Source organism: Pithys albifrons, chromosome 3 (assembly GCF_047495875.1).
Source record: "Pithys albifrons albifrons isolate INPA30051 chromosome 3, PitAlb_v1, whole genome shotgun sequence".
NCBI classification, from domain to species: Eukaryota; Metazoa; Chordata; class Aves; order Passeriformes; family Thamnophilidae; genus Pithys; species Pithys albifrons.
Window position 1 is genome coordinate 26,069,001 of NC_092460.1, and position 26,341 is coordinate 26,095,341.

At 38.2% G+C, this 26,341-nt stretch overlaps 1 protein-coding gene across 1 annotated transcript; it reads right to left on the reverse strand.

The window, feature by feature from the left end:
• Positions 1-4,073: 4,073 nt before the first annotated feature.
• Positions 4,074-21,366, reverse strand: DRAM1 (DNA damage regulated autophagy modulator 1). The gene is made up of 7 exons (XM_071549754.1): positions 21,069-21,366; positions 14,743-14,810; positions 13,394-13,536; positions 9,618-9,795; positions 8,538-8,596; positions 7,170-7,262; positions 4,074-5,311 (listed from the first exon to the last, which is right to left on the reverse strand). Exons 1-7 carry the CDS (start codon positions 21,224-21,226, stop codon positions 5,267-5,269), a joined length of 744 nt encoding a protein of 247 aa, XP_071405855.1. The 5' UTR covers positions 21,227-21,366; the 3' UTR covers positions 4,074-5,266.
• Between the last annotated feature and the right edge of the window lie 4,975 nt (positions 21,367-26,341).

Consider the following 26,341-nt stretch of genomic DNA (forward strand, 5'->3'; position numbering starts at 1 on the left):
GTTGGAGCATAGTCAATGTTTTTGAGCTGTCTGTACATTGAGTGTTTAAGGGGGAAACTTGTTGATTTGAACAACAACAAAAAATCCTTTGAATTGTTCAAGAATTGCATTACCTAGTCACTCACAGACAGACAGAATATAAACAGTTCCATATTCTAGCTAAAATGAACAGAGTTTAAAAGAGCTTTTATGCACAAAGATAAAAGCAAAGGCATATATTATATCTCAAAACCAGTATTATTTCCTTTTTCCTGGTTAGAATTTCCCTAGTCTTCCGTAAGATCTAGCAAAATAACTTTAAACTATTGACTTTTTGCATGATTTCCACTTTTGTCAAGCAAAACAACACAAACCAAAACCCTTATAGCAGGCATGATCTTCTCATATCGACCTGTCTCTGTCCATGGCATTGCACACTTAAGTGCCACTTGCTGTGACCATTTTATGAAACTGATGTTAGTCTGTGCTGCCATCACTCTTCTCCTTCCCATTGCCACAGCAAAATCCTCTCAAATAATTCAAAAGACTCCATGCAAACCATTTAATGTGTTTCAGCCCCTTGATGCAGCGTGAGAGGAAGGAAAGATACCTCTTTGCATGGAGATCCATCAGCTGCTAATATGTAATAAAAGAAGGGCTACAGAGACTGTTCTTGCAGATCTCATTATGAAAGTCTGGATGTTCATCAGATAAACCTTGTTTGAAATCTGCCTTCCATTTACAATGAATTTCATGAGTATGTGTTGGGAGAGGACTTGTGGGGTAAGAAGAGTCTACTGTGTCAAAGGTGTCTATCAATAATGAAGTATCATACCTTGTCAGAGCACTCTCTACATTTATTTTAAAAAATCCATGCAATACTGGATGTGAGTTTGTACAGGAATATCCATGCTTAGTGTGGTATATTTAAGACTGAGAATGCTGAGGTTCTATCGCTGCAGGTGAAATAAGGTTCAGAGGCCTGGATTTTTGGTACACTTCACAGAAGAGACACAAAAAAAATGCTAACCATTTCATTAGGCAAGGAAATAACAGAAAAAAGATGTTATACGTACACAAAAGTGCATTTTAAATAGATACAGCAACTGCCTTTGAATTGTTTTACATCCTGACATATCACTCTTTCTGGGTGCAGACTGGCTGCAATTTTGAAATGTTAAAATCTTGTTCTTTTTATATTGTTGTCTCATGAAAATAAGGTCTATATTGTCTTTTGGTGTTCCATTGCAAATTGACAGAATTCTACTGAAGCAAATGAGTAAAATGTACCTTCTTTGTAATAGGGTAAGAAAAACTTCGTAAGAGAGGTGGCTGAATAATGACAGCTGGATTGCAGCTTGCACCAGTGCTAACTGCAGTAAGTGGCTCCTCTGACTTAGGCCAATTAAATTGAAGTTGCTATGAAACTACATGTTGCAGTAGCAAAACATATTTACTTAGATGAAGGCAGGAAGAAATGGCAAGGAAACTTAGATCTGAGTTGTTTTCCACAAAGGCATAATAAAAAAATCATTTAACTGGGCCTCCAGGCGACTATTAAAAGCAGTTAAAGCTACCTACAAAGATATTGCACTTGCCAGCCTGAACGTGGGAAATAAACTCAAATCATGTGGTCTGCTAGTGCCATCTATTGTGTGCAGGGAAAAGTACAGATACCACATGTAGTTGTCTATTTTCTCCTTAAGATGTGAGAAATGCTCTTTCTGCATTACAGTACCAATTAGAAACTGTAGCCAGAGCTCATTAAATCCCTGCTGGGTTTGATAAAATACAGCAAGTATTATTATTTATGTGTATTTCAGCAACATGCAGGACTCTAACCACTGTCAGGCTTCATCATGCCAATAGTGTTTGTATTTGCATATGTGGACCATATGAGCACAGGCACTCACACGAATGTGGTGAAAGACAGACCCAGCTGTGGCAGATTTAGTCCAAGCTAGAGATCTTATAAATTACAACCTATTGCTACTTCCCTGCAGTATGTTGAATTTCTCCCGAATAAAGGGACATGAGCTCATCTTCAAAGGAAACATACATTATCCCTTCTTCAAATCCAAGCCCCATGATGCCTTTCACTGTGTCTTGGAGGAGAACAGCTCTTCCAGCTTCTTCCTCAAAGAGTATTTCTAGTGGACACTGTAAATCACTAGGAAGAGTTCACCAACTCCATACACTCTGCAGTCTTCAAGCAGACCCTCTAAAAACTGAAAGCTTATGAAAATGTGATATCAATATTGAGACTAAGATTGTATTTGCAGAGCAGTTTAAAATGTCTTTAAGATGTCTTAAAATGTCTTAAAAGCTCTTGAATGTCTTTACAAACTTCATAACTGAATGTCTGAAATTCAGTGACATGTTACCATAATCCCTCTAATCCACTTGAAACTTTGTCAACCAGTATTAGGACCAAGTAATAAATCCCTCACCAACAAGATTATTTCACTACTTATGCTGCTGTTACAGATAAGGCAGTATGCAGAAATGAAAACTCAGAAGACCTCATGAGAAAAGCCAAAAGTTCACTGTATTTACTGGCTTAGCACACATGGGAAGGAAAAGCAGCGCAAGTAACAGTGCCCTAAGACAAAGCAGGTTTTAAGTATTTTGAGTTGATTGAGTTTCATCTTTACATGATCTGGAACTGTGACAAGAGACCATACCAGTGGTATTTCATCAGCAGATCAAGCTGCACAATCCAGAAAAATGAGGGTTTACACTTTTGGAAGGGGTAGAATGATTTAGCATAAGCACTAAAAATAACAGAAACTGTCATGTGATTTACTGTAGTTTATGCAAAAGGAATTTCTCAATCACTCCTGATGGGCTGACAAATAGAAAACATCATGCAGAGCAGATGATGAAAATGTTTTCTAGCATAACTTCCAAGGAAAAAATAGTTATTTTTGGTTGCTAAGAATTCTGAAAATATAGTAGAAAAGGCCTGTAGCAATGCAACAGAAATTTATGTGACCTTATCTGTGCTAACCTGTAGAGATCACTTGCTTGTAAAAATGAAAGCGTATTAATTACCAAGAGTCATCCACAGCTAAAATAGCACACTTTGCTAGAATAATACTTTTTTGTAATTGCTTGCAACTTGTCAACTCTCATTACAACTGAAAAAATAATTAAGTTCTTGACTGAAAATGTGCCTGGAGCCAGAGAATAATCAGTGTTTTCAATAGTTGTTCACTGCAGAAATGAAAAGGACACAGTCCATTGTCTCTATACACATGTCGATACATGTTGATGTTTTGGCCTCAACAAATTTAATAAAAGGGGCACTGTTGGCAGTGTGCTCTTTCAGTCGTGAATACAGCTCTCACTAAAATGTACCATGATAAAGCTCAGAAAAAGGGGAAGGATTTCACAGACTCACAGAATATGCTTAACTGGAAGGGACCCACAAGGATCATCAAGTTCAACTCCTGCCCCCGCACAGGACCATCCCCAAGAGTCACACCATGTGTACTTCATTCAGTAGTTCCTCAGTATTTGAACTGACATGTTGATTTCAGAAAACAAGATTATCTTGATTCAGCCACTTTCTCTGAACAGGTTTTCCCCCCTTTAGGATACTGTAATCACTGTAAAGGTTGGCTATCATTTGAAATAACAACTTCAAGTTTCTTATATTTTTTTATGAAATCAAGGAATAAAAAGCAATAGAACAATACACAGTGCACTAAGAAATACGGTCTTTTTAACACGGCCTTCAAAATAACAGAATGTCACTTTTTGTGCTTGATACACATTTTCCTTTGAATATTTTTGATCTTCACCTGAAGGAATGTGTGTCCCTTGCAGGATACCTCATCAGCAAGACAGGCCCTTCATTCTGTCAGTACTAGATTTGATTTTTAATTGGATTGTAGCTATAAACCTCTGCAATATAACCTGATTACTATGGAAAGTAAATGTGCCTGTGAAAAATGATTTTACTACTTCTATATGGGAGAACTTATAAAGAAAACAGCGACTCTTTAAGTTGTGAAACAGCTAAATTTAATACAGTTTAAAATATACATTAAAGGGAATATGAACAGATAACTAATCTTAAGACATCATGCTCCAAAACACATATTAGTTTTATTTTGTGGAAAATTAGCAACTGAAAATCATCAATATTTCTGCATAAACTGTGATAAAACATGGCAAATGTAGTTTTCAGAGAATTTAACTGACAGCAAAGTGGTTAATGCACTAAATGGAGGTAGTGAATCAGTCCACAAAAGAACCTTTTGCCTGCAGATACTTGTAACATCTGACTTCTCAATTAGTTCAAGTCTTTTATTACAGAAGTAAGTCTATAGCAGCAAATGTGCCGTATCTTCACTACAGATGCTCTCCGTGTTTGTCTGTTTTTCTTCAGTTTTATATATAACACTCATACACATGTGACCAAACACCTGAAAACTACTGGTGCCTCTTGTTTTGATTCATTCCCAAAGACTTTTTGGAGACCTTCTTCATTCCATCACTGTAGGTTAAAACATAGGCTGGAAACTTCTGCTGTGTATTAACCAAATTGCACAAAGATTTCTCTTTAGTATGTTGTGCATAAATGTAAATTTACTTTCTATTCCCACTTCAGTGTTAAGTTTTGTCTGGTCAACCGTGCATAAAAGGGGAAAAGATTTTTACATGTATTGCAGTGATGATTAGAAAACATTTTCCAAGCAATTTAGTTTAAACTTCTCCTAGAATTTTTATTTGTGTGCAGTGCCCAGTACCAGAAACATGTAGCATAGTGTTGCCATCTCCTAACTTCAAATTTCTAGTGTTGAAACCAAGATGCCACTTATGCTCTCACCATCTTCCACAGCCCTTGCAACTTAACAGCATAGGAATTCAGCCTTAGTGGTTTCCATTGCCTTTAGACCTTCCCAACTGTTTGTAAAATGTACTTTCTCAAGTTTAAAACTAATGTGACTAATCAGACTACAGCAAATTAAAAAGTATGGATATGGATATTATACCTACTAAATGGAAGAAATGAGGAGATCAGGTCCTTGAATGACTTTCCAGTGCTTCTAGAGATTGTTTCTATTACAGTATTTTTAATATAACAAACCGTATAAAAATTACAAAATATTGCAAAAACGCAACAGGAACATTGCTGTGAGTTTTTAAAATCTCTTGCAGAGTTAATGGCCTGGGTTCCTAATATAACATTATTAATCCCTGTCCCTCTGCAACATTTTCTGTAAGTAAAAAGAAACCTAGAATATTCACAGATATAAAATATATTTTTTTTTCACTATCAGGAGTCTTCATGTATTTCTGTTGATATCCTTAAAGAAAATCTCTAAAAGAAAAATAAAACAAGATCAGCTTAAGATAAATTAATTTCACAGTTCTGCAATATAAATTACAAGGAGATAAAACAAAACAAAGTGTTTAAGTGAAATACATGCGATAGGAAATTTAAAAAAAAATAAAAGAGGCTCATTTTTCTTAGAGTCTGACAGTTGTTTTTTTTCTGAATTAATAGTTTGGCTTTCTGTAAGCACTGGTTAGGACAAAAAGAGGGTATACATTGGATTTCCTACTATTTTATAGCCTGTAATTTAAAATGTCTGCATTTCCATTTAGCTTAATTCCATCATTTTCTCTTATTTATTATGTTCACAATATTCATATATAGTTAAACTTTGAATTTTTAACACTTTGGAATCTTTGGCCTGAAGCAGAATTATCAACTAAAAATTGTTGGTAAGTATGCTGAGAACTACAGCATTGTCCTACAAATCTCCATCTCCAAGGGAAAAGTCTGTCTTTGATAAAAGAGCTGCCATCATATATGTAGACATCAGACAGTGATGAACTGGTAATGAACACCTCTCCCACAAAATGATGCATTAAATGATGTGTGCACTTCTGAATGGTACTTCAATAATTCCGTCGAGTTTTAGAAGGCAACTATATACCTTTAAGATAATGGATTGTGTAATTTTGAACAATTTTTTAAAGTGTTTTGTTCTACCAAACTGATTTTTTTCCCTTTTTTTAAATAAGGAAAAGCACTACAGCCATGGTCTTTTCAGTGCTAAGTCAAAAGTAAACAGATGTAGAAATGTTTGCTGTTGGTTTGTAAAATATATTTTAACTCTGAATCCTTAGTTGAAAATAGGTTTCTGTACATGCTTATTAAAGCTACATAAATATTATATAGAGTTATCAATTACATCCACGCTGTAAGTGGAGAAGCAAGTGAATTAATTACCATGTTTTACATGATCTGATGTCAAACTTTGGTTTTACACCAGAGGACTTGGAGGGTTCTGATTATTTTTCCACCCTTCCCACCTCCACAAATTCTGGATATGGTTTCCATCAATTTATCACAGCAGCAATTGGTTCCCATATTCTACAGTTATGCACATGCTTGGAAGCTGGTTTTCAACTTTCTGGGACCGGTGCGAGGCAGTGCTATAAATGAAAGACCTACATATGGGATATGAGATCTACAGTGATCACAAGTGAGTCACTTCCTCTTCGAGACTCTGGGATAAAGCAGCAGTTCTCAGAAAGCAGCAAGAGCTGGTGAGGCAAAGCTTGGGAAAGTAAGTTCAAGACAGGCCTTTCATAAGTCATATAAAGGTTTTCTTTTAACTAATCTAATATTTTCTCTTCCTTAAATTCAGGCTTGATGAATCCCCAGATCCAGCTCCCAAGACCAGAAAGTCTTTATGTCAATACTTTTGCAAAACATATTTGATATTTTTCTCAGTGTGAGGGAACGTATAGCAAAATGTGTAATATCTAAAAAGAAAGGCAACATCTGTGGTTGAAATGCATGGAATTATTATATAAAACCTCCTAGGTAGAAAGAAATGCAGTTTTAATTGCATCATTCATTTTTTTATTACATCACCTTTAGAGGTCCTCTTTCCCAAAAAGATTGGTACATAAGTAGAATATATTAATTTACTGAATAGTTGTCCAGACAGACACCTATTAAACTGTTAAATTGGATTTTATGTTTTAAAACTGAGGGGAAAAATACTCATTGAATAGACAGAAATCAGTTCTGAGACTGGTAAAATCTGTTTCTGTACAGCTTTGATGTATCTACCTGAGATAAAAGAATGGCAATTTTCTATTGCATTTGTTGTTATACAATTCACAGCACTTAAACACTGCTAAGATATGGAGATACCAACCTGAAAGTCTCTAATGAAAGTTAAAAAGAAGAAGATAAAACCAAAGGCCACCGTCCATTCACAGATTGCACTCATAAAATGATAAGTATAATCCTGATAAAACATAAAACAAATTTTCAGAGAAAACAGCTAAACAAAATACATGTGGAATGATATAGACATGTCCTTCTGCAAATTCAACACATGTAAGAGTTATGTCTCATCATCCCAATACCCTGTTGTACAAAAGTCAATTCAGATTTAGTTTTACAGACTGATATTTATCAAGGTTGCATGTGTTCCATTAACACCAAAATTAGTACAAGCAAACTACAAGTGGCACAAGATTCAAACATAGCTTGAATATAATATGAATGTGAAACATTAATTTCTTACGTTAAGATTACCAAAGTGCCCATATGCAAAGCTTTCACTCAGAGCCACTGAGTTCAAGAGTACTATCCCTTACAGCAAATTGTTATGATGTTTGAAAATGGAGAGCTACCCTTGTGTGCCAGTTGCGGATCAGAGTTTTGTTTTTAAGATGACCAACACAGCAATCCTACCTAATATGATACAAAGAGAATGTAAAGTGTTTCTTAGCATTCCATCAACAACCTGTTTCTGTAAAAACATTTTCTCATCCTTTCATCTCAAGATATTACTAAGATTGTCTAACTTGCAAAGGTTTATCTCACAGCTGCCTGGTCACTGTTTTGTTGAAGTACATTTGCCAAGTTTGCTTTTATTAAGCTCTTCAAGCAGGATACGCTCTCTGCATTATTTAACCTTATTTTTTAATACTTCCTTGTGGCTAAGTCTGTCCAAAAAGAAAAATTATTTGTCATAGTTATCATTCTGAGAACACTGAAATAAATTCCAATATCTAATATTGACTTTAGTATCCTTCAGGTCAGACCCTAAATATTTAGGGCAATAGTAAAGAATATTTAATAAAGAATGGTGAAAAAGCTGAGAAAACCAATGTTGTAAAAAAAACCCAGAAACTTCAGAATGAAATTGCTCCACATTTGTTTCATATATGAAGTTCATTTTCAAGACATTGACTATGAAAGGAAGTAGAACAACTAATTTCCAGAATACCTTTTCTTTTTTATTTTTTTCTAGTTTTTTTATAGGGGAAATTTTTAAATGCTTAGTTGAAATGAAAGTCTAATTCTCTAAAGATTGACCCATCCATAACAAGTTTCCTTACCCAAGCTGCAGACACTTTTCTAGTAAAAAGTAACCAGCATTGCACATATCTGTCCATGATAATGTACTATTTAAAGTCTGTAAGTTGTTTGTAATGCTAGACACTTTTAGAAAATAACAGCATTCCCCAAATTATATTATACAGGATAAGTTGGCTACCTAATAAGATTTTACCTTTTCACCTGGAGTCCAATCTATTTTTGTCATGGAAATTTTTGAAGCAAACACAATCACTGGGGAAAACAGTGTAAAGGAAACCATACAATTTAATGAGTAATAATGAAAACATCTGCTTTCAAAAAGACCCCCATCTTCCCCTTCCATAAAACAGCAGATCCAGAACAACCAGAATATCAAATCAAGATATTAAGAACACAAGTAAATGAAACACAGCATTACAAGGTAACTGGTAGCAGCAATCAAAACACATTTCTGTTGGTTGTTTCAAAGTACAGACAATAAGAGGAGACACTCCAAAACTTAGATCATACTTGTGATCAAGAACTGTGGGAACAGAGTCCTGCATTGTTGGAAGGGGAACTACATTGGTTTCCACTGGTCCACAATGAGTGGCTTGATATGTTTGTACAGCTTCCCCTGAGGAACTGGGCGCATCTTTAAAAACCCTTTCCCAGCTGCTGAAGCCAAAAGCAGGCTGTGGCTCACTGACTGATGTGATGAATCTGCTGCAACCAGTTTCCAACATGGGCAGGTCACCCAAAGCCAACAAAATCAAGGGGATGACTCCAATGCCAGCATGCTCTGGGAAAAGCCAGTAAGTGTGATGAGTGTGCCTCTAGGGGAGGCAACTAATGAAACCCAGCAGCAACCAACCTGATCAAAATCATCTGTTTAGGCTTGACAGAAATCTTGGGTATGCCACCTGTATTTTGTATGTCTGTGTGTTCGGTTCATTGTAAAGGACTGCCCCACTTTTGCAGGCCTTTCTTCCTACTCTCCATCAAATGGAGGAAGCTGGAAAGTTGGTCTAGCTTTATTAGTGCATGATCCTGTGAAGAATACTGGGGCATTGGTTTTAAATATAACACTGAAAAAAGAGATAAAGCTTTTCAGAAGACCCTAAAACTCATCTTTACACTATTAATGGTGTGTCAACACACTATATTATATACAACAGAGATCCCTAAGCAAAGGCTGTAACCTCATGTTCATGTTTTATCATCAATGATTTAACTTAACAGGCAAATCATGAATGCATAAAGGGAAAACCATGGGATACACCGTAAAGGATACTGGGAATGAAAGCAATGCATGATATTGCAGATATGGTCATCCTTATGTGACACACAAAGTAAGTGTTCCATTGTGGACAGGACTTGTAAGAGATTATAGACTGAAGTGTGATGTATACAACACCCGAGCCAAATGCCACCAAAGCTCCTATGTCATGGACACTGGGAACAGCCAGCTCCTGGAAAGAGATTCAGTACAATGGTTAGCTGCTACTATCTGAGCAGTGGTAGGAATCAGTGAGCTGTGGGAAGACAGCAGCCACACTATGCTGGGCACATACAAGGAGTGGGAAACAGTCCCTTTTCCAAACAGTCTATACAGGGAAGATGAAAGAAAACAGACAAAGAGTAACTCAGAGAGGTAAACTAACTGTGTCAAAAGCCACTGGGTCAGTCCCTTCCATGGTCATGTAAAAGTTTAGATCAGTTTTAGTTCTGTTCAGCAGTTTCTCTATTACCAAATTAATGTTTCCACAAACAGGAACTGGCTTGTGTTTTTCTTAAAAGGTTCTTATACTTCCTTCTTCCCCCTACCCTGCCAAAGATTTCAACTCTACACTGAAATTGTGATCTGCATTTGTGTGACCAGACTCTTATGGTAAAATTTCATGGGAGCTGTTCTAACCAGTGACTGCTATAGCTCCATCCCTCACCCTCCAGTGCCCCATCACAAGGCTCCAGGAAATAAGTCAGGAAAAAATCAGGTATATATATATAAAAATGTCACTATGTGTGGCCTATATTTTTTTAATATCCTGCTTATGGAAAATTCTCTCCTTTATAACACAAACAAGTAGAATATCCAGTAGCAAAACAGATTAAGATTCCTGACAAATTACTGTATTCTAAATACTTAAAAACCTTTTACAAAGATGAAGTTTTTCCACCTTAGAATCCACTAGCAGACAGGGAAATTAGCTTTAAAGCTCCTTTCTATCACCAGAGCATAACCAAATAGGTGCTTTGAACTGACCTATGACAGATCTGTTTTCTTGATTCATGAAAACATATCTATACCCTTTCATTACATATTTTAACATCTTTCCTGCCTGGAGGCTGCTGTTTTGTCTTTTAACAGTGGTTTAATTAAACTAAAGTGTTCACATGCTCTTTTAAATTCTTTAATACTCATTCCTTTCCCTTTTAAATTCTTTATACTCATTCCCTTCTCTCTGTGATGTATTAAGTTCTACCAGATTTTCTACCAGTCCTCACACAGGTATTTAAGTGGCAGCTCATCTATACTTGAGTTTTCTTCTCTGTCCCAGTTTTTGCCTCCCATATATACAGGAATGGCAGGATCTGGTATGGAAAGCATTAGGCAAGCATTGCATTTAGCCCTATGCACAATACAGAGAGCTTTGCTAACACGGCTCTCATGATTGCTCCTATCGAACTGCCACAGTTTCCTTAAAAAGCCCATCACACTCAATCCCTACAGAACCTGGGAACTGTTGCTACATTGCTACATTAAGCCTCCTAAACTTTCCAGGCAAAGGCAAGAAGATCACTCTAATCATGTGCAATGTCTGACAAGCAAAACCAGACCTGGGTTTTAACTTTGCCTTATTCATTAAGGACTACGGGGTTTTACCTTCCATAGCCAATTATCTTTTTAAAGCTAACCCTCCACTGTCTTTCATTTCTGTATTTTAATCATTGTGTTATTTAAAACAGAGAACAAACATTCATGACCATTATTTATTTTCTCAGAGATTTTAGAGAACACATTCTTAGTGTTTTCTCCCACCTCTTTCTTCACTTTTACTAAGTGTTCAGACATCAATAGCATTAAACTCCCATGCTACCTACCACACCTTAACTTGAAGCAAATGGGTGAAAAAATTGGTTATGCTGCTTCAAAGGCTCACCACAAGTGCCACTAGATCTGAGCAAATAAAAGCAAACCTTAAATATTTCCAATACAATTTCACACTGCAGCCTTTTTAGCAGACTAGGTATTCTGCTTTGGGGAAGAAGACAAGGAACTTATGCCCAGCAGTGTCAACCAGCTCTCCTACAGTACTCAGGTATGGTGTTACCTCACCTGCTGGGGAAAAATGAGTGTTCAGAAACTAACAGGTAGTACGCGAGTGTAAATTTTCTGCATGACACACTGATTAGAAGGACTAGACAGAATACTAAAGAAATAATTTCTAAATCCTGCTTTGCTTTGATCTCCTGACCTAAAACAGTAACTTAACCTTGAGCAAATCTCACATCCTCTTCATGTATCAGTTATTCTACTAGTAAATGGAGATAAGAATGTACTGTTCAGTGCACTATAAAATTAAAAGACTACAGACTTGCAAGCTACCATTTCCAGATTCCTGGGAAATTAGGCATGCTTGAAAATTTGGTATTTCAGATGCTTAGATAGATTAGATCCTTATTGTGTTCTGAAAACTCTACATACTTCCCCTAACATGGAAAGCAAAGTCAAAGCAGAGGAAATAGAAATTAGGTGAGGAAGCAGTTTATGAACAATGAGAGGCAACAGAAATTAGATAAGAACCAATATTGTAACTGTCAAGGGACCCCTTTGGAAACTTCAGGATCAAAGTTTCTGCTGCCCTCACTCTCACAAATTATCTGGCATTCTTGATTTGTCTTATATTAATGGAAGCTGAGTTTGTTTTCTGTTTCAGTCAAGTAACACTGTTCTCCATCATCCTACTTTTTTTGTGCCACATATAAAACTTATCAGTAAGAGTACAGATATTTAGAAGTAGAATAGTGTGCTTAGAATAGACTGCAGTGACTGTGGTGTTGCAATCCACGCACACTGCCTGGACCTAAAAGTAAAAAGAGCAAGGTATCAGTCTAAGTACCACGTCCATTACATGCAAAACTCAACTGGCTGCTGAAGCCCTGACAATCATTATTTTTAATTTCTCTGTGTGTTGACAGGTCACTATATGAGCACAACAGCATTTGCTAAAATGTTCCAAAGTAGGGCATGCTTTAAAAGAAATAATGTAGCTGTTTCCACAGGTTTAAAGGCAGTATCTCAACTACCAGCAAATTAAATTTTACTTGATTCTAAGCCAAAGCTTTCAGTGCAATTGTCCTAGTGTCAGAATCTGCCCTATTACACACTTCCTCACTAGAAAAGGTGACATGAATAATCTGTTTCAGTATTTTTGCACTCTGTTGAACTTTCTTTCAGACATTGAGGGATGGACTTTGATTTATAATGAGATGCCTAATCCCTTCTGGCAAAATATGCATTAATGCTACACATCTCTATCAAAAGACTTAACATGTTGTTATGCCTTCTCCTGCAGACTCAAACCAACAAGCTGATACTGTGCCCAATGTTCTAATCCGTCAGATATGTCTAGTTTATTCTGTAGAAAACCCTGGTAGTGCTTGTGTCATCATTTAGGCAAAAAAGCCTAACTTTTGTCAGTCTGACTAATTTTGCCCCCCTGACTGCAAGCAAACTAATCTTTGAATAGCAAAGCTTTTTACGGCCCAGTTTTCACAGTAAAATTTTACAGCAAAAACATCCATATGAAGTTGTTTTAGAGTACAGACAAGCACTCAGGAACCCCCTTACTGAAGTAACTGTACAAGGAAAACAATCTAGTATATAGGGAGAAAACAAATCTGTCTCTTTAAAGCTACTGAAAAAAGGTGGGAGCAAGAAAGGCATTCCTCCTAGTCCATTTTCTAACTATCCACATTGGGATAATGTTAATCACTGATCTATTTGAAATTTTAACTGGTAAAACAACTTTAGCTTCATTTATGATATGAAATTTACAGTCATACCTGAAAAGTTGCAACTATGCCCATTCCAATACAGCCCATCAATCCAATACATAACGAAAACATGTTGCAAGAAGATCTAACAAAGTGTGATGACTCATTTTGCTTCTCTATTAATAAATATCTGATGTACATTGTAATTACACCTAAAACAAAAAAAATGTATTTTGTTCGATGATCATGTATTGCTTACATTTTCACATATTTCCTGTAGCACATGAGCATGCAGAATAAAATTATGAGCATAATACAGTAACTAATATTGCCTTTAAATCTACTGGGATGAATAAAAAAGGCAGTGAATTTCAGATATATACTTTTCAGATAAAACTTTAATATTATCTTAGTCTTAACATCATACATTATTGTTATCTAGAAATAACTGCACATGAGTTCAAGAAAAACACTAATTTAAATTCCATTCTCCTGGGTGTTTTGGGCACAGAGGCATTGCCATTCCACATTAGGAACAGATGTTACAGGGAGATGAACCATAAGCTGGAGGTTTTATTCTGCTCTGATATGCAGTCCTGTATGAGAACTACATCTTCTCATAACTGATGGTCTGTAGAATTAATTCATATTTTCAGAGTTGCTACATATAAACACAGATTCCAATATGCAGTTCAGTCCTGACAAACACCTGTACTGGATTAGAAAATTATGGTTCATCAGGGATATAATACGCTGTAGACTGCATCCCACAGTTCCATAACATAGAACATAGTTTTAGTCTACCTACAGCTGGAAAAATAAATCAGGTAGCTTTGCCTAGGCACTACAAGGTTACATGAAATACACCAAGATAGTGTGACTGAATGGGGCTCTTAGGAAAGGTAATATTTTTTACTTTGCCTTAAGGCTATAGTAGACTATGTGTATACAAAGACACACAGCTCTTGATCCCCCATCCTCTAGAGGTGAATAGAAAATGCCAAGCTTCCTGATTTCTATCAGTCATTTTGTAGAGGAGTAGGCACGTTGTAGGGGAAACCTGGTGTTGCTTCAACACTGTTCTTTTCTTTGCTACAGCATATTACAACCTAAAGTCTCCCTGTGTCAAAGACAGAGTTTTTTCACAGTAGTTATGCCATCTTTCTTCCACTTTTCTTTCCAGCTGTGTTAACTACTTTGCACTGATGAGGTGCTCTTAAGAGACATAAGTGCCCCTAAGCCTGCACTAGCTGCTCCTAAGGACCTAGCTCTCTAGCTGTTCCTTACATCTATCTGACACCACCATTTGGCTGTGGAGTCATTTCTCTGAGGAATACTGAATGGACCGCAATGTGCACAGACAGATTTTGCTAATTCTCATTTCTTCATTCTGGTCAAACCAAGTACCTTATACATACCTAAAATAGCTGAAATATTAATCATAAAACCAAAGACACCACTCTCTGGAGGTTTTGTTCCAGTGTCACTAAAACAGGAAGAGAAAGAAATTAAAAATTAATTGAGATCTATGAAACATAAATGAGATGTACACAAGAAATCCCAAGAAATGGAATTTGTGTGAACTGCTGCTATGGGTGTAAGGCATTCAGACATATCTTCTGCTGCACACTTAGCCTCAATTTGTAGTAGTGACTCTTTCTTTTCAAAAAGAAAGCATATTTTGAGAGCATACTATTTGAGCTGTATTCATTTTCTGTATGCAATATGCAGAGAGGTGACAGAGCAATACTTTGCTAATGAATGACATGATTACATAAATGACATTTAGAAACAACATTTATCTACTGAATTAACACTGTGATAGAGTAAAACATGTCTAATGGCATTCACTGTCTTAAGATGTGAGAGAATTGGGCTTAAGTTCCTGATTTTCTTGAAGGGACTTAATCCCATGATAGTAATTGTATTCCAATGCCCAGGAATGTTCCTAGGAGCTGTCTAATTTACTAATGCAGATACAGCTCAAGAGTATTCTACAGCCAAGCTTTTGTCTCTTCTGCTGAAGTCATGAACCCTTATAGGGGACAATTAGAAGTTCACTGGGACAGAGAGAGGGAGCATAGAGTTCTGCAGAATATCTACAGAATTTATATACATATGTACCTGCATAGAGATAGATAGATAGATAGATAGATAGATAGATAGATAGATAGATAGATAGATAGATAGATAGATAGATAGATGAAAAACATCACATATACAAAATATTTGTTGTGTAGGAAATGGAACGCCTTCATCACAGAATACTCTTCCCTCTTTTCCCTACATATGTGCAAACACCCACCCCAAAGAATGCCCTTTCCTCACAGGATGGATATGTCTGGGAGGACGTGGGCTCAAGCTTCCTCAAGCAGGACTCTTCTATAGAAGGTGACTGCTATGTTGAAGGAATAATACTGTGATGCTGTCTCCTCTTTGCACTATTTTTTCTTGTCTAATGCCTATTTTTTCGTGTCTAACACACAATCAGTTGATACCTATTTGATCAGGCTCTGTTGGTCAAGCCAATGAAAAACATTTAGTTCATAAATCTTTACCTAATTTGGGTGTGAGCTGAGTTTTCAGTTACTAGCCAGTACCACGAGGCATAATTGTGTGTGTAAACAGAGACACCCAAAGAACTCTACTGTCAGAAATGTAAACATGTAAGGGATTCAACTAACATCAAAGTTAATTGGAAACTGAGCAAAGATTTAGAGAACAAACCTTTCCCTGAGGGTGGGAGTGTCAATCTGCTGGAGGGTAGGTAGGCTCTGCAAAGGGATCTGGACTGGCTGAGGCCAGCTGTATGAGATTCAACAAAACCAAGTGCCAGCTCCTGCACTTGGGCCACAACAACCCCAGGCAGCACTACAGGCTCGGGGAAAAGCGCTCAGGTGGACAAGAAGGCTGTGTACTCAGCACTGGTGATGCCACACCCCAAGTACTGTGTCCAGTTCTGGGCCCCTCACTACTACAAAGATACAGAGGTGCTGGAGCAGCTCCAAGACGGGCAATGAAGCTGGTGAAGGGTCTGGAGCACAGGTCTTGTGAGGAGCATCTAAGAAACTTGGTGCTGTTTACCCGGAGAAGAGGAGCCTCAGGGTTGACCTCATCACTCTCTACAATCACCTTAAAGGAGGTTGTAGACAGGTGGGGGTCAGTCTCTTCTGCCAGCCAACCAGCAACAGGACAAGAGGACACAGTCTCAAGCTGCACCAGGGGAGGTTTAGGTTGGACATTAGGAGGACTTTCTTCACAGAAAGGCTGATTAGACATTGGAATGTACTTCTCAGAGAGGTGATGCAGCCCCCAATCCTGGGAGGTGTTTAAGGAAAGCCTGGGCGTGGCACTTTGTGCCATAGTCTAATTGATATGGTGGTGTTTGATCAAAGGTTGGACTCGATGATCTCAGAGGTCTGTTCCAACCCAACCAATTCAGTGATTCTTGTATGATGGGACAAGTAGGTACTACCTGGATACGGGGCTTTCTATGTGATTCAAGAAGATGGATACTCCTCATTCCAGCAGTGAGGCTGGATTAGGTTTCAGTGCTAAGTTTCTGAACCTACCGCTGAGTGCAACAAAAATGACAGCTGCTCAGCATGAATGCTTATAGGAGGAGCCTCTTACACCGAGCTGGGCTGTGGACTGACGGTCAGAAGAGCTCAGGCACAGCAGTCATCAGAAGGCTTGATCAGAAGGCTCACAACTTAGGGAGTTTATTCAAGATAGGTTAACAGACAGCTCTTCATAGCTCATAACAGAAGAAGTTAGTTCCAATTAGTTCCTATTACATCACCTCACATCCTAGTAGATCTAGATCTGACTGACTCTCATGCAGTAATAACCACACCTTTTATGCACTCTCACATCCAACATGCTATCACATAATTGGTTAACCAATTCACCTTGCATACACCACAGCCTCTCACTGGTCACAAGCCACCACACATACTCCAGGTAGCTCTGTTCTCTTTAAGGTAGAACTCCAAACAGCTTTCCTTAAGGGATATACTTACACTCACCCCTACAAATGCTTGTGTTAACATCCAAAAGAGAAAGGAATCTCTACTTACACAATCATTCCTGGAGATTTTGACAATTTTGTTAAGTTCAAGACTCAGGAGTATGACCATGTCAAAAGGGTTGATTTCTTTTAGAAATTAATATTTGCTCTCAACCCCCTTCTATGTTACAGTAGGATTGGTTTAACCTCTTACTAAGATGATATACCAAAACCAAGGGGAAGCTTAGGGCAAAGCAAAGACCTATGAAAAGCTGATGGAAAAAATTAGAGGAAATTCATACATTTGTTTTGACTAGATTGGTTCTTGTTGTAATGATTTCTGAAAACTTGTTCCAGCTTGTACGCTGTGTTAGTCTTGTTTCTCTTTGATAGTGGAATTGATGAAAACAGTAAACTAATTCAATTTTTTTTGTTTGACACATGTGAAAATCGTTTTAATCCATGTTTCATTTAGCCCATTTTTTAACCTTCAGCTTCACATCTTTTCCTCGTGTTTCTGGAGTGTTTTCATTAATATGACAAAGGACTCCATTTAAAAACTGGGCCACTTGTGACAATCTTCAAGGACTTTTTCAAATCAGAAACTGCTCTGTGGTAAGTACATGACTGCAATCACTTCAAAGCTTTTGAAGGACTTCAGGTGAGAAAGGAATGGAATTGGCACATGCATAGAAAGCCATTTGAAGTTCTTGGAACACATCATAAGAGCAATCCAAATAACCTGAAATCGCACTGGATTGAAATTTTTTTTTAATTAAACCTTTTCTCAAGCTAAAGCTTTATAGGTGAATTTTGCTATTGTTGATTTTTAAACTCAATAGACGTATGCTTTAAAGACATTTCATACCAAGAATACTGTATTACATCTAGAATCTAATTTCAAAGTAAATACACTGGGCTTTTAAGGACACAATCTTTTTAATGTCATATATTTCACTAAAAAAATCCCTGAAGCTAAATGAAGACTTTGATTCATTTTTGGTTTAGCTCTGGTTTGCTGCTATGGAAAAAAATATTAGAAAAGAAAGTATTGGTGACACTCCCTTTCTTTTTATGGAAAGAAAAAAGCAAATGGCACATTTGAAAGAAAATTTGCTCTCTTTTTTGAGGTTGTGCCCAGATGAGCTCTACGACCATTGAAAAGATGAGGAACCCTGTATGAAAATGACAGCATTTGTGTCACCATCTCATGCAATAGAGTTCTAAAACCAAACAGTCTTCTGAAGAGTGGGAAGACAAAATGGTAGAGCAAACAAGGAATAAGTATTTTGGGGTCTAAAGATTCATCATCATCTAATTTCTTCATAGCCATCATAAACTATTTCTCTCCAAAAAGTCCAAAATTTTTTAAATAAGAAAATTCTAGTCTCCCTACAGGGATTCTGACTGATCCAGAAGAACTAGCAGGTATCAAATACCTTCAGGAAAATTCCCTTTAGTCTTTTATTGAATATTCAAACCACCAAACAGCCATCCCAGCACATCCAAATTAGTTTGAATTTTGAATAGTACTAGCAAAAGAACTAGTTTGGGCATAACCTAATTTTAGGGCTCAGCTGCTAGAAAACACAAAATCATATTTATTTTATCTACCCAGGAATGTATTTGCTTTCCTTGATGAGATACTAGCACTGTTGAATGACAAATTTAGGTGTGGTCTCTCACTGTGACAGCTGTTACATGGTAAACAAATAAAAGTAATGTTACCTCAAGGCATACACAGGGTACCTGAGGAATGTATATAAGAGTTATAGAAATGTTGAACTAAAGTTTGTCAATATTCTTCTCCTTTGTGTAACGGGAATTTTCCCTGTACAAGCTCTATATTTTATAGCTCATTTTAAGATATTGCATAACTTAAATGTTGCAACATTCTTCCTCTTTTTTATGATTCTAAGTTTTACTAAATCACATTCTAATCACATGATTCAGATTCTTAGGCTAAAGCAATGACCTGCAATGTAAGAATATGAACCATGGTACGACTATTGGCCTGAGTCCTTAGAAGGAAACATTGTATTATTCCCAAGTGCACCCTCGATGAAGATCTTATGCTTAGATTATGTGCCTTTAGAATTATTACAGATTCTTCACCACCAGTCAGTGTATATCCTTAGTGCAAATGTGATGTTGAAAGGATGTAAAATAAAAAAGACTTAAAAAAATTTACTAGTAAACACACAGGGCCTGAAATGTGATTGGGTATTACTGATCCCCGCTCTTACATATTTGTTTTGTTTGCGTTCTTTGAGGGTATACAGACATTTACTGTGATTCCATAGCTAAAAGAATGATTTTTTTCTGTGAGCTATTCCTTTAGGTTGATATAACTATGGCAGCTGTGATACATCCATCAGAGTTATACAGTTGTGACTTAAAGGTTTGGTTTATCTGTTTTAAAAGAATGACACAAGATATCTGAGCTGCCAAAAACTTCAAGCAAACACAGTTACACGGAAAAACCCACATCCTGGTCTCTCACATATTTTATTCTATGACATGTCTTCAACATAAGAAACATAATTTGTCAAATTTCTTACTACAGGACCTCAAAATCCTTCTGAGCACAAACTATGTACTGAGAACAGACACAGTTATATCAAATGTTTTATTCTTGGCCAATAATGGATAAATTGCACCGATCACAAGCACTTTTGTGTCAGTAAAAGTGCGTATGTAATCAAGGATGAGCAGTAGGGTATTTGTTGAAGTACAAGAACAAGTTTAGCCCAGATTTGTGCAGACAAAAGGTTTTGCTAACATAAGCATGAAGCTCAACTTTCTTTGGCTCACTTTGAATGAAGCTCAACTTTCTTGTGGGTTGTGGTGTCATTTGCACTTGCCTATGATGACAAATCCTGATTTTCAATCAAATTTGCTTGTATGTGCTAATCAGGTTAGCAGTCTTCTGAAATTATGCATGTCCGTAAAGTCCTTCAAGGAATTAGGTCTAGATGTGTCTTGAAAGATGTATTTTAAAGTCTCATTTAGATCTTCTGTGTATCAGAGACCTCTTGGATTTCTGGCTAACCTTTCATCTATTAAGAGATAAATACTAGTAAATTCGTAATTCATATTTAATGCTAACATAAGCAATGCATAAACAATGATTTATACATAATTGCACTTAAATAACTGAGTTATAGAAAAGAGATGCCAGGCATCCCTTGGGATGTCTAAATTTTAAATGTGTGTGTTTGTGGGGATGTGTGTACTGCAAAGGCCATGGAGGGCTTCGAGTCCTGTCATCATCTGGTGCACTTTGGCCCAGTTCTGGAGTTACACAAACAAAACCACATTTCCACCAGTTAATCCTAAAGTTTTGCTAGGATCAGGCCTGCAGGACACTTTTGCTCCAGCAGAAAACGCTCTCAGGTCCTTTCCACTGCGTCTGTCGGCGTTAGGGTGTTGTGGCTCTCGGAGAGGCTGGAGGCGTGATGGGTGCGGGAGCGCACAGAGTGTCCCCCGCCACGGGGAGGCCCTGCCCGCACTGCCTCTCCTCCCCTGGGGATCGATCCCACACCCGCGCCGGGAACCCCTCGGAGCCGCCGCTCATGTGTCACACACACACAGAAACACACACAGTGAGATACACACACAGAGACAGACGCACAGAAACACACACAGTGAGACACACACACGCACACACACACACACACACACACACACACACACACACACACACACAACTTCCCCCGCGCCCCCACCCCTCACCTGATGTAGGGGACGAGGGGCTCGACGTGCCCCTTCAGCACGGCGATGGCATAGGAGATGATGAAGGCGGCCGAGGACCAGCAGACTAGCAAAGCGGGGACGAAAGCCACGCCGGGCATGCAGCACAGCATCTCCGGCGACTGCCCTGCCCCGGGCATAAACGGCGGGGCGACGGCGCCCTGAAGTGCCGCTCCGTGAGCGAGAACTCGGGGCGCGCACACACCAACACACGCACACGCGTCTTCCCCCACCAGGCAACGGCGCTGCCGCCTCCCGCGGCGCGAGGATGCCCCGCCGCCTTCCCTTCACTTTCGGTTCTCCCCAGCGCTGTCCCGAGGCCGCGCCCGCCCCGCCCGCGGGCGGCCCCCGACGGCGGCGGAGGGACCGGGAGCACAGCGGGGCACCTCGCCCTCCGCCGCTGCCCACGGAGGGTTCCTGCCTGCCGAAATCCTCCCCACAACCCCGGCCCCGGTCGCTGCCGGCCCTCGGGGCCTCGCACGCCACGTCGGGGCAGGAGGAGGGCGGTGCTGGGCTGCCGGGCAGTGCGCGGCGGGACATGCCGGCCGGTGCCTCGGACAGTGGCCGAGCGTGCGCGGCCACCGACTCCGCACAAGTTGCCCGCCAGGAGGTGTCAACCGGCTCAGAAACCCCGGGGTCTGGAGTTCCCGTTGTGCCGTCCCGCAGGGCACACACCTCTGGTACACACATCCACCTGGGACTTTCGTTTCAAGCACATAATGTAGCCTTGATTTGCACATCTCCCGTGAGATTCACTTTTTCATACGCTTAGAGGGAAACCATTGTTTAATTCAAAATCATGCCAAGTTCAATATTTTTGCTTTGGTTTAACCTGAAGCCGTGGACAATCTGTAAAGTTTATTTCTGTTTCCCTTGGCTGTTCATAGTTACCTGCCTTTCAAACTAACATGCAAACACAAGGTCACCATTCTGCAACAAAGACATACTTGTGCATGATCTGCCTCTCTCCCTGAATATGTATTGAGAATCTTGCCTTCAGTACCCATTCCCTGTAGCGGATGCATGTAAGGTGAGTACTTGGCATGCCTTTGAAGGTATTAGGAAGGGAGATAGAAATTTAATAACAGGACTTGCTTTGGGACAGTGTATCCTGGTGCAAGCACAGCAAAGTAATAAATTACTCTACCACTAAGACTGGCAGTACTGGCAGTGCCTTTCGGCAGTAGCATGTTGGTCATATTCTTTATGTATTACTCAGGCGTAATAATTCACTGATACTTCATGTTTGTAGTCAAGTACTTTAAAAAAAATTCTCCCCCTTTCATACTGGCCAATACTTTTCTACTACCCAGAAAGAGAGGCATTTTGTATATAGCAAAAGAAAGAGTTCGGGGAAATAAATCAACACCAAACCACGAAATTATTCTTAATATTTCCATAGCTAATCTGTCTTCTAGTAATTTTGAGTGACAGAAATTTCTGGCTGAAAGAATGGGTTCATTTCTCTTTTTAAGTTATAGATGCAAAAATACTGGAATTAAACTAATATTTGAGATGTCTCAATATATGCTGGTTTAAAATTTTTTCTTTAATTATGGCTCAGCATAAAGTATCTTTGGGCTTTTTCCCTTGAAACAGAGAATCAAAGAAATACTGTACAGGCACTCATAAATCAATGAACTGCCAAAACGTACTGATGTTCATTATAGTTATAGAAGTAGAATTTTACATTTCTAAGTATCAGTAATTTTATATTCTGGTTTGGTTTCCTGAAGAAAGAGAAGGAATTAACTTTATTTTACTGCAACAACATTTTAGGCACATTGCTGAAAAAAATTTCATCCCTAGCTCTGCAAAATCATTATACTAACTTCAGTTTTGTAAGTAGTAAATGAATCACTCTAAAGTGTGAGTTGAGTATTTAAATTCTTCACATGACTTTTTGAAGTACCTGAACAGCATTTGGAGTGAAAGAAGGACACACGATTGGCTCAGGCAGGTGGCAACTTACTGTTTGGTGATCACCAGCAAAGGCCCTTCGTTGCTATGTAAACATTTATTATAGCTCATGTGATGTTTCTTTTTCTTTATAATTTTATTGTAGAAGGTAGTCAGTTACAACATATAATTGGAGTGGTGGTCTTTAATTGGTTTTCATCAAAAGCATTAGCATGTTCTTAAAAAACCGTTAGAAGCTGCAAGGAGTAACAAATCCAGGTTACTGGCAAACTTGGGAGGAGTAATTTTATTTCTTGGACTTAAGAACCTTAGTGTGATATTTCAAAAAAAGTCTATGCATTTTGATTTATTGTGTTTTTGTAAATTATAGTAAAACACTAGCAGTATAAAAATATAAAATAACTATGGACTTTAATGTAGCTCCATGGGATATTTGTAGATGAAAAATTATTTATGAGGCAACAATGTGCGCTTGTAGTCCAAAAAAACCAGGTGCATCCTGGGCTGTATCAACAGAGGTGTGAGCAGCAAATCAAGGGACATGACCCTGCCCCTTACTCTGCCCTGGTAAGACCCCATCTGGAGTGGTGCATCCACCTCTGGGGTCCCCTGTACAAGAAAGACATGGACCTGTTACAGGGGGTCCAGAGGAGGACCACAAAAATGGTCAGAGGGATGAAGCACCTTTTGTGTTGAAGAAAGGCTGAGACACTTGAGGTTGTTCAGTCTGGAGGAGGAAAGGCTCCAGGGACAACACATTGCATCTTTTTGTTACTTAAAGGAAATGTATAAGAAAGACAGACCTTTTGACCAAGATCAGACTACTTACTACTTAATGTTAGAATTATTAGAAAAATAGATATGCAAGATGTGCAAATAATAACATCCATGTCAGGGATTTGAAAACATACGACGGTAAAGGAAATAGTAATGGAAGAGAGCTAAAACAGGCTATGCTGCTGGTACTTTTTCTTCTCTTTTATTCAAAATCTGTTTTCCACTGATTTTATATTTATTATATATGACTATTTTCTTTATCACACATGTAATTCCAAACTCATTCATTATGAAATGATCTGTAACATGAAATGCCTAGTTGGAAGACTTCCTTTGCCCAAACGTCTTGGGTTTTAGTATCTCTGCATGGTGTTTAGACTGAACCTGTGCAGAATAGTTACAGTAGCATTTACTTCCCTATTTTGGCAAAGAACTTGCTGGAAGATGGAAGAACAAACAAGGAAAGAAGATAACAGTAGTGAAAATCTGCAACAAGAGCAAGAGAGATGTAGTTCAGTTACTTCTTGAGATTTTCTATTTTGCTGCACACAAGCACTAGGAAAAAAAGGATCCTTAGTCTGTGAATGGAATGCTTAAACAGTTTTTTTATTAATAACTGCAAATCCTTTTGCAAATTTTACAGCAAAGCCAAGTGTAGTACTTAGTACATATTTTTAAAAGATGAGTAAAGGGTACCTTCCAAATTTGCTTTGGCTGTCATACACAGGCATTCAAAACCCTAAATAAAACTGAAAGTACAATATTATTCTAGCCTGTTACTTCAGTGTTCTCCAAGCACTTTCACCCTTTCTTTGGGACTTGAAAGTGCTTCTGGTGTAGAACAAAAAACTTAACAGTCTGAGAGATTACATTTATAATATAAAAATGTAAAGTCTGCAGATTTTGCCCTCACAGATTACTTGCTCAATTTATTTATATTTAAGCAGACCTGGATATTCAGGCAACTGCACTATAATTACATACCCCTTGGAATGCACAGACTTACAACTGCTTATAAGCAGAACTTGATCTTCCTGGAGAATAAAGTGAGAGAGAAAAGGAAGAATTTGTTTCTTGCAAAGAGAAAAAGAGTGTATGGTGAAATAAGGAAAGAAGGGTGTGAACTGTGCAGCAGCTGAGGACTGCTGTGGTAAAGATGTATTGGCTGGAAAGAAGGAGACAGTTTCCAGACAGGTTGTACCCGAAGTACATTTGCAGAAGGAATCAAAGACACTACCTGCAACTTCTTCAGATTACTGTGTGAAAAGTTCAAGCTGGTTTGTTGTTGTGTTGTGGAGGTCCAAGAATAAAACCAGACAGATTCTGTTTACAGAAAGAGAGACCTTCTTTGTTTTCACACAGGCATGACAGACAGAAATCAGTTTATTGTTAATCATCCAGGGTTTTTATACTCATCATTTTCAACTGGAAGTGGTTAAGCAAATCAAGGCAGCTGCAGGCACACAAACACCACACACAGACACAGACACAGACACAGACACACACACTGTCTCACACACTCTTCATTCACACCCCTACACAGAGCTGAGCACTCAGCTCTGTCCCTGGACAGTAAATGAAAGACTTTAGATACAACAGCACAAGGTCACTTTGACAATTCCCAGGCCCCCTTGGTTTTCTTCTTTCTTGTTCTCATGGTGGCTCACCACAGTTTGTGGTATCTCTTCCCTTCCTCTTTGGTCACATACCAATTTCTGCAACCTTCTCTCAGTAACAAAAGCATGTGTAAGCTATTCACACTTTTGACTTGAAGCTTGGAATGGCAATAGTAGCAACCTACAACTTCTCTGAAATCCTATGCTGTGGCAGATGGCATGATATATTTTTTAAAAGTAATGTGATTTAGTTATAAAACAGTTGTCATATGTTGCTGGTTTTGGGGTCCCTCTATAGCTAGTTTGATTATAATATCTACCTAAATATCTAACCAAAATGTAGATAAAGATGTCTCAACTGTCAAAAAGACTGGGCAATTCAAAAATTGCAAGTCCCTTAAGAATAAAGAGATGTAATTACTGGGTTGAAATTGTGTTAATTTATACTCTCTCAAAAAAAAAAGTTTCCTGTGGTGCAGGACAGATTTGGATCAGTATCTCCCAATAATAATGAGATGTAAAAAGGTTTATTCCAGAATTTCTAGGTAAGATCAGATCTGAAAATAATTTTTTTTCTACTCTGTTTTTGCTTACTTTTTGGGTGATTTTTTTAACTGTGAGAAACCTGTGTATTCAGAGTGCATGAGCTGTAGACTGATGTGGGCTATAAAGAGCAAGAAGGAGACTGTTTAGCTGCAGATGAACAATTCTTCTGTAGCTTTGTTCTCCTTCACTCTCAGTGAGTTAGGCAACATGCTGAAGCACTTAGTGGGAGAATTTGGCTTTAGGATTTTAATTATTTTGGCAGTACATTTTTGCAGAAGCACATTTTTATGGAAAGGAAATCATTCAAAGTGAAATGGGAGTTTTTATGTGCCCTTGTCATCTGAGAGAAGTACCTTTGCTGATTTCTTAGTGGTACACAGTAGCTGACACTAAGTT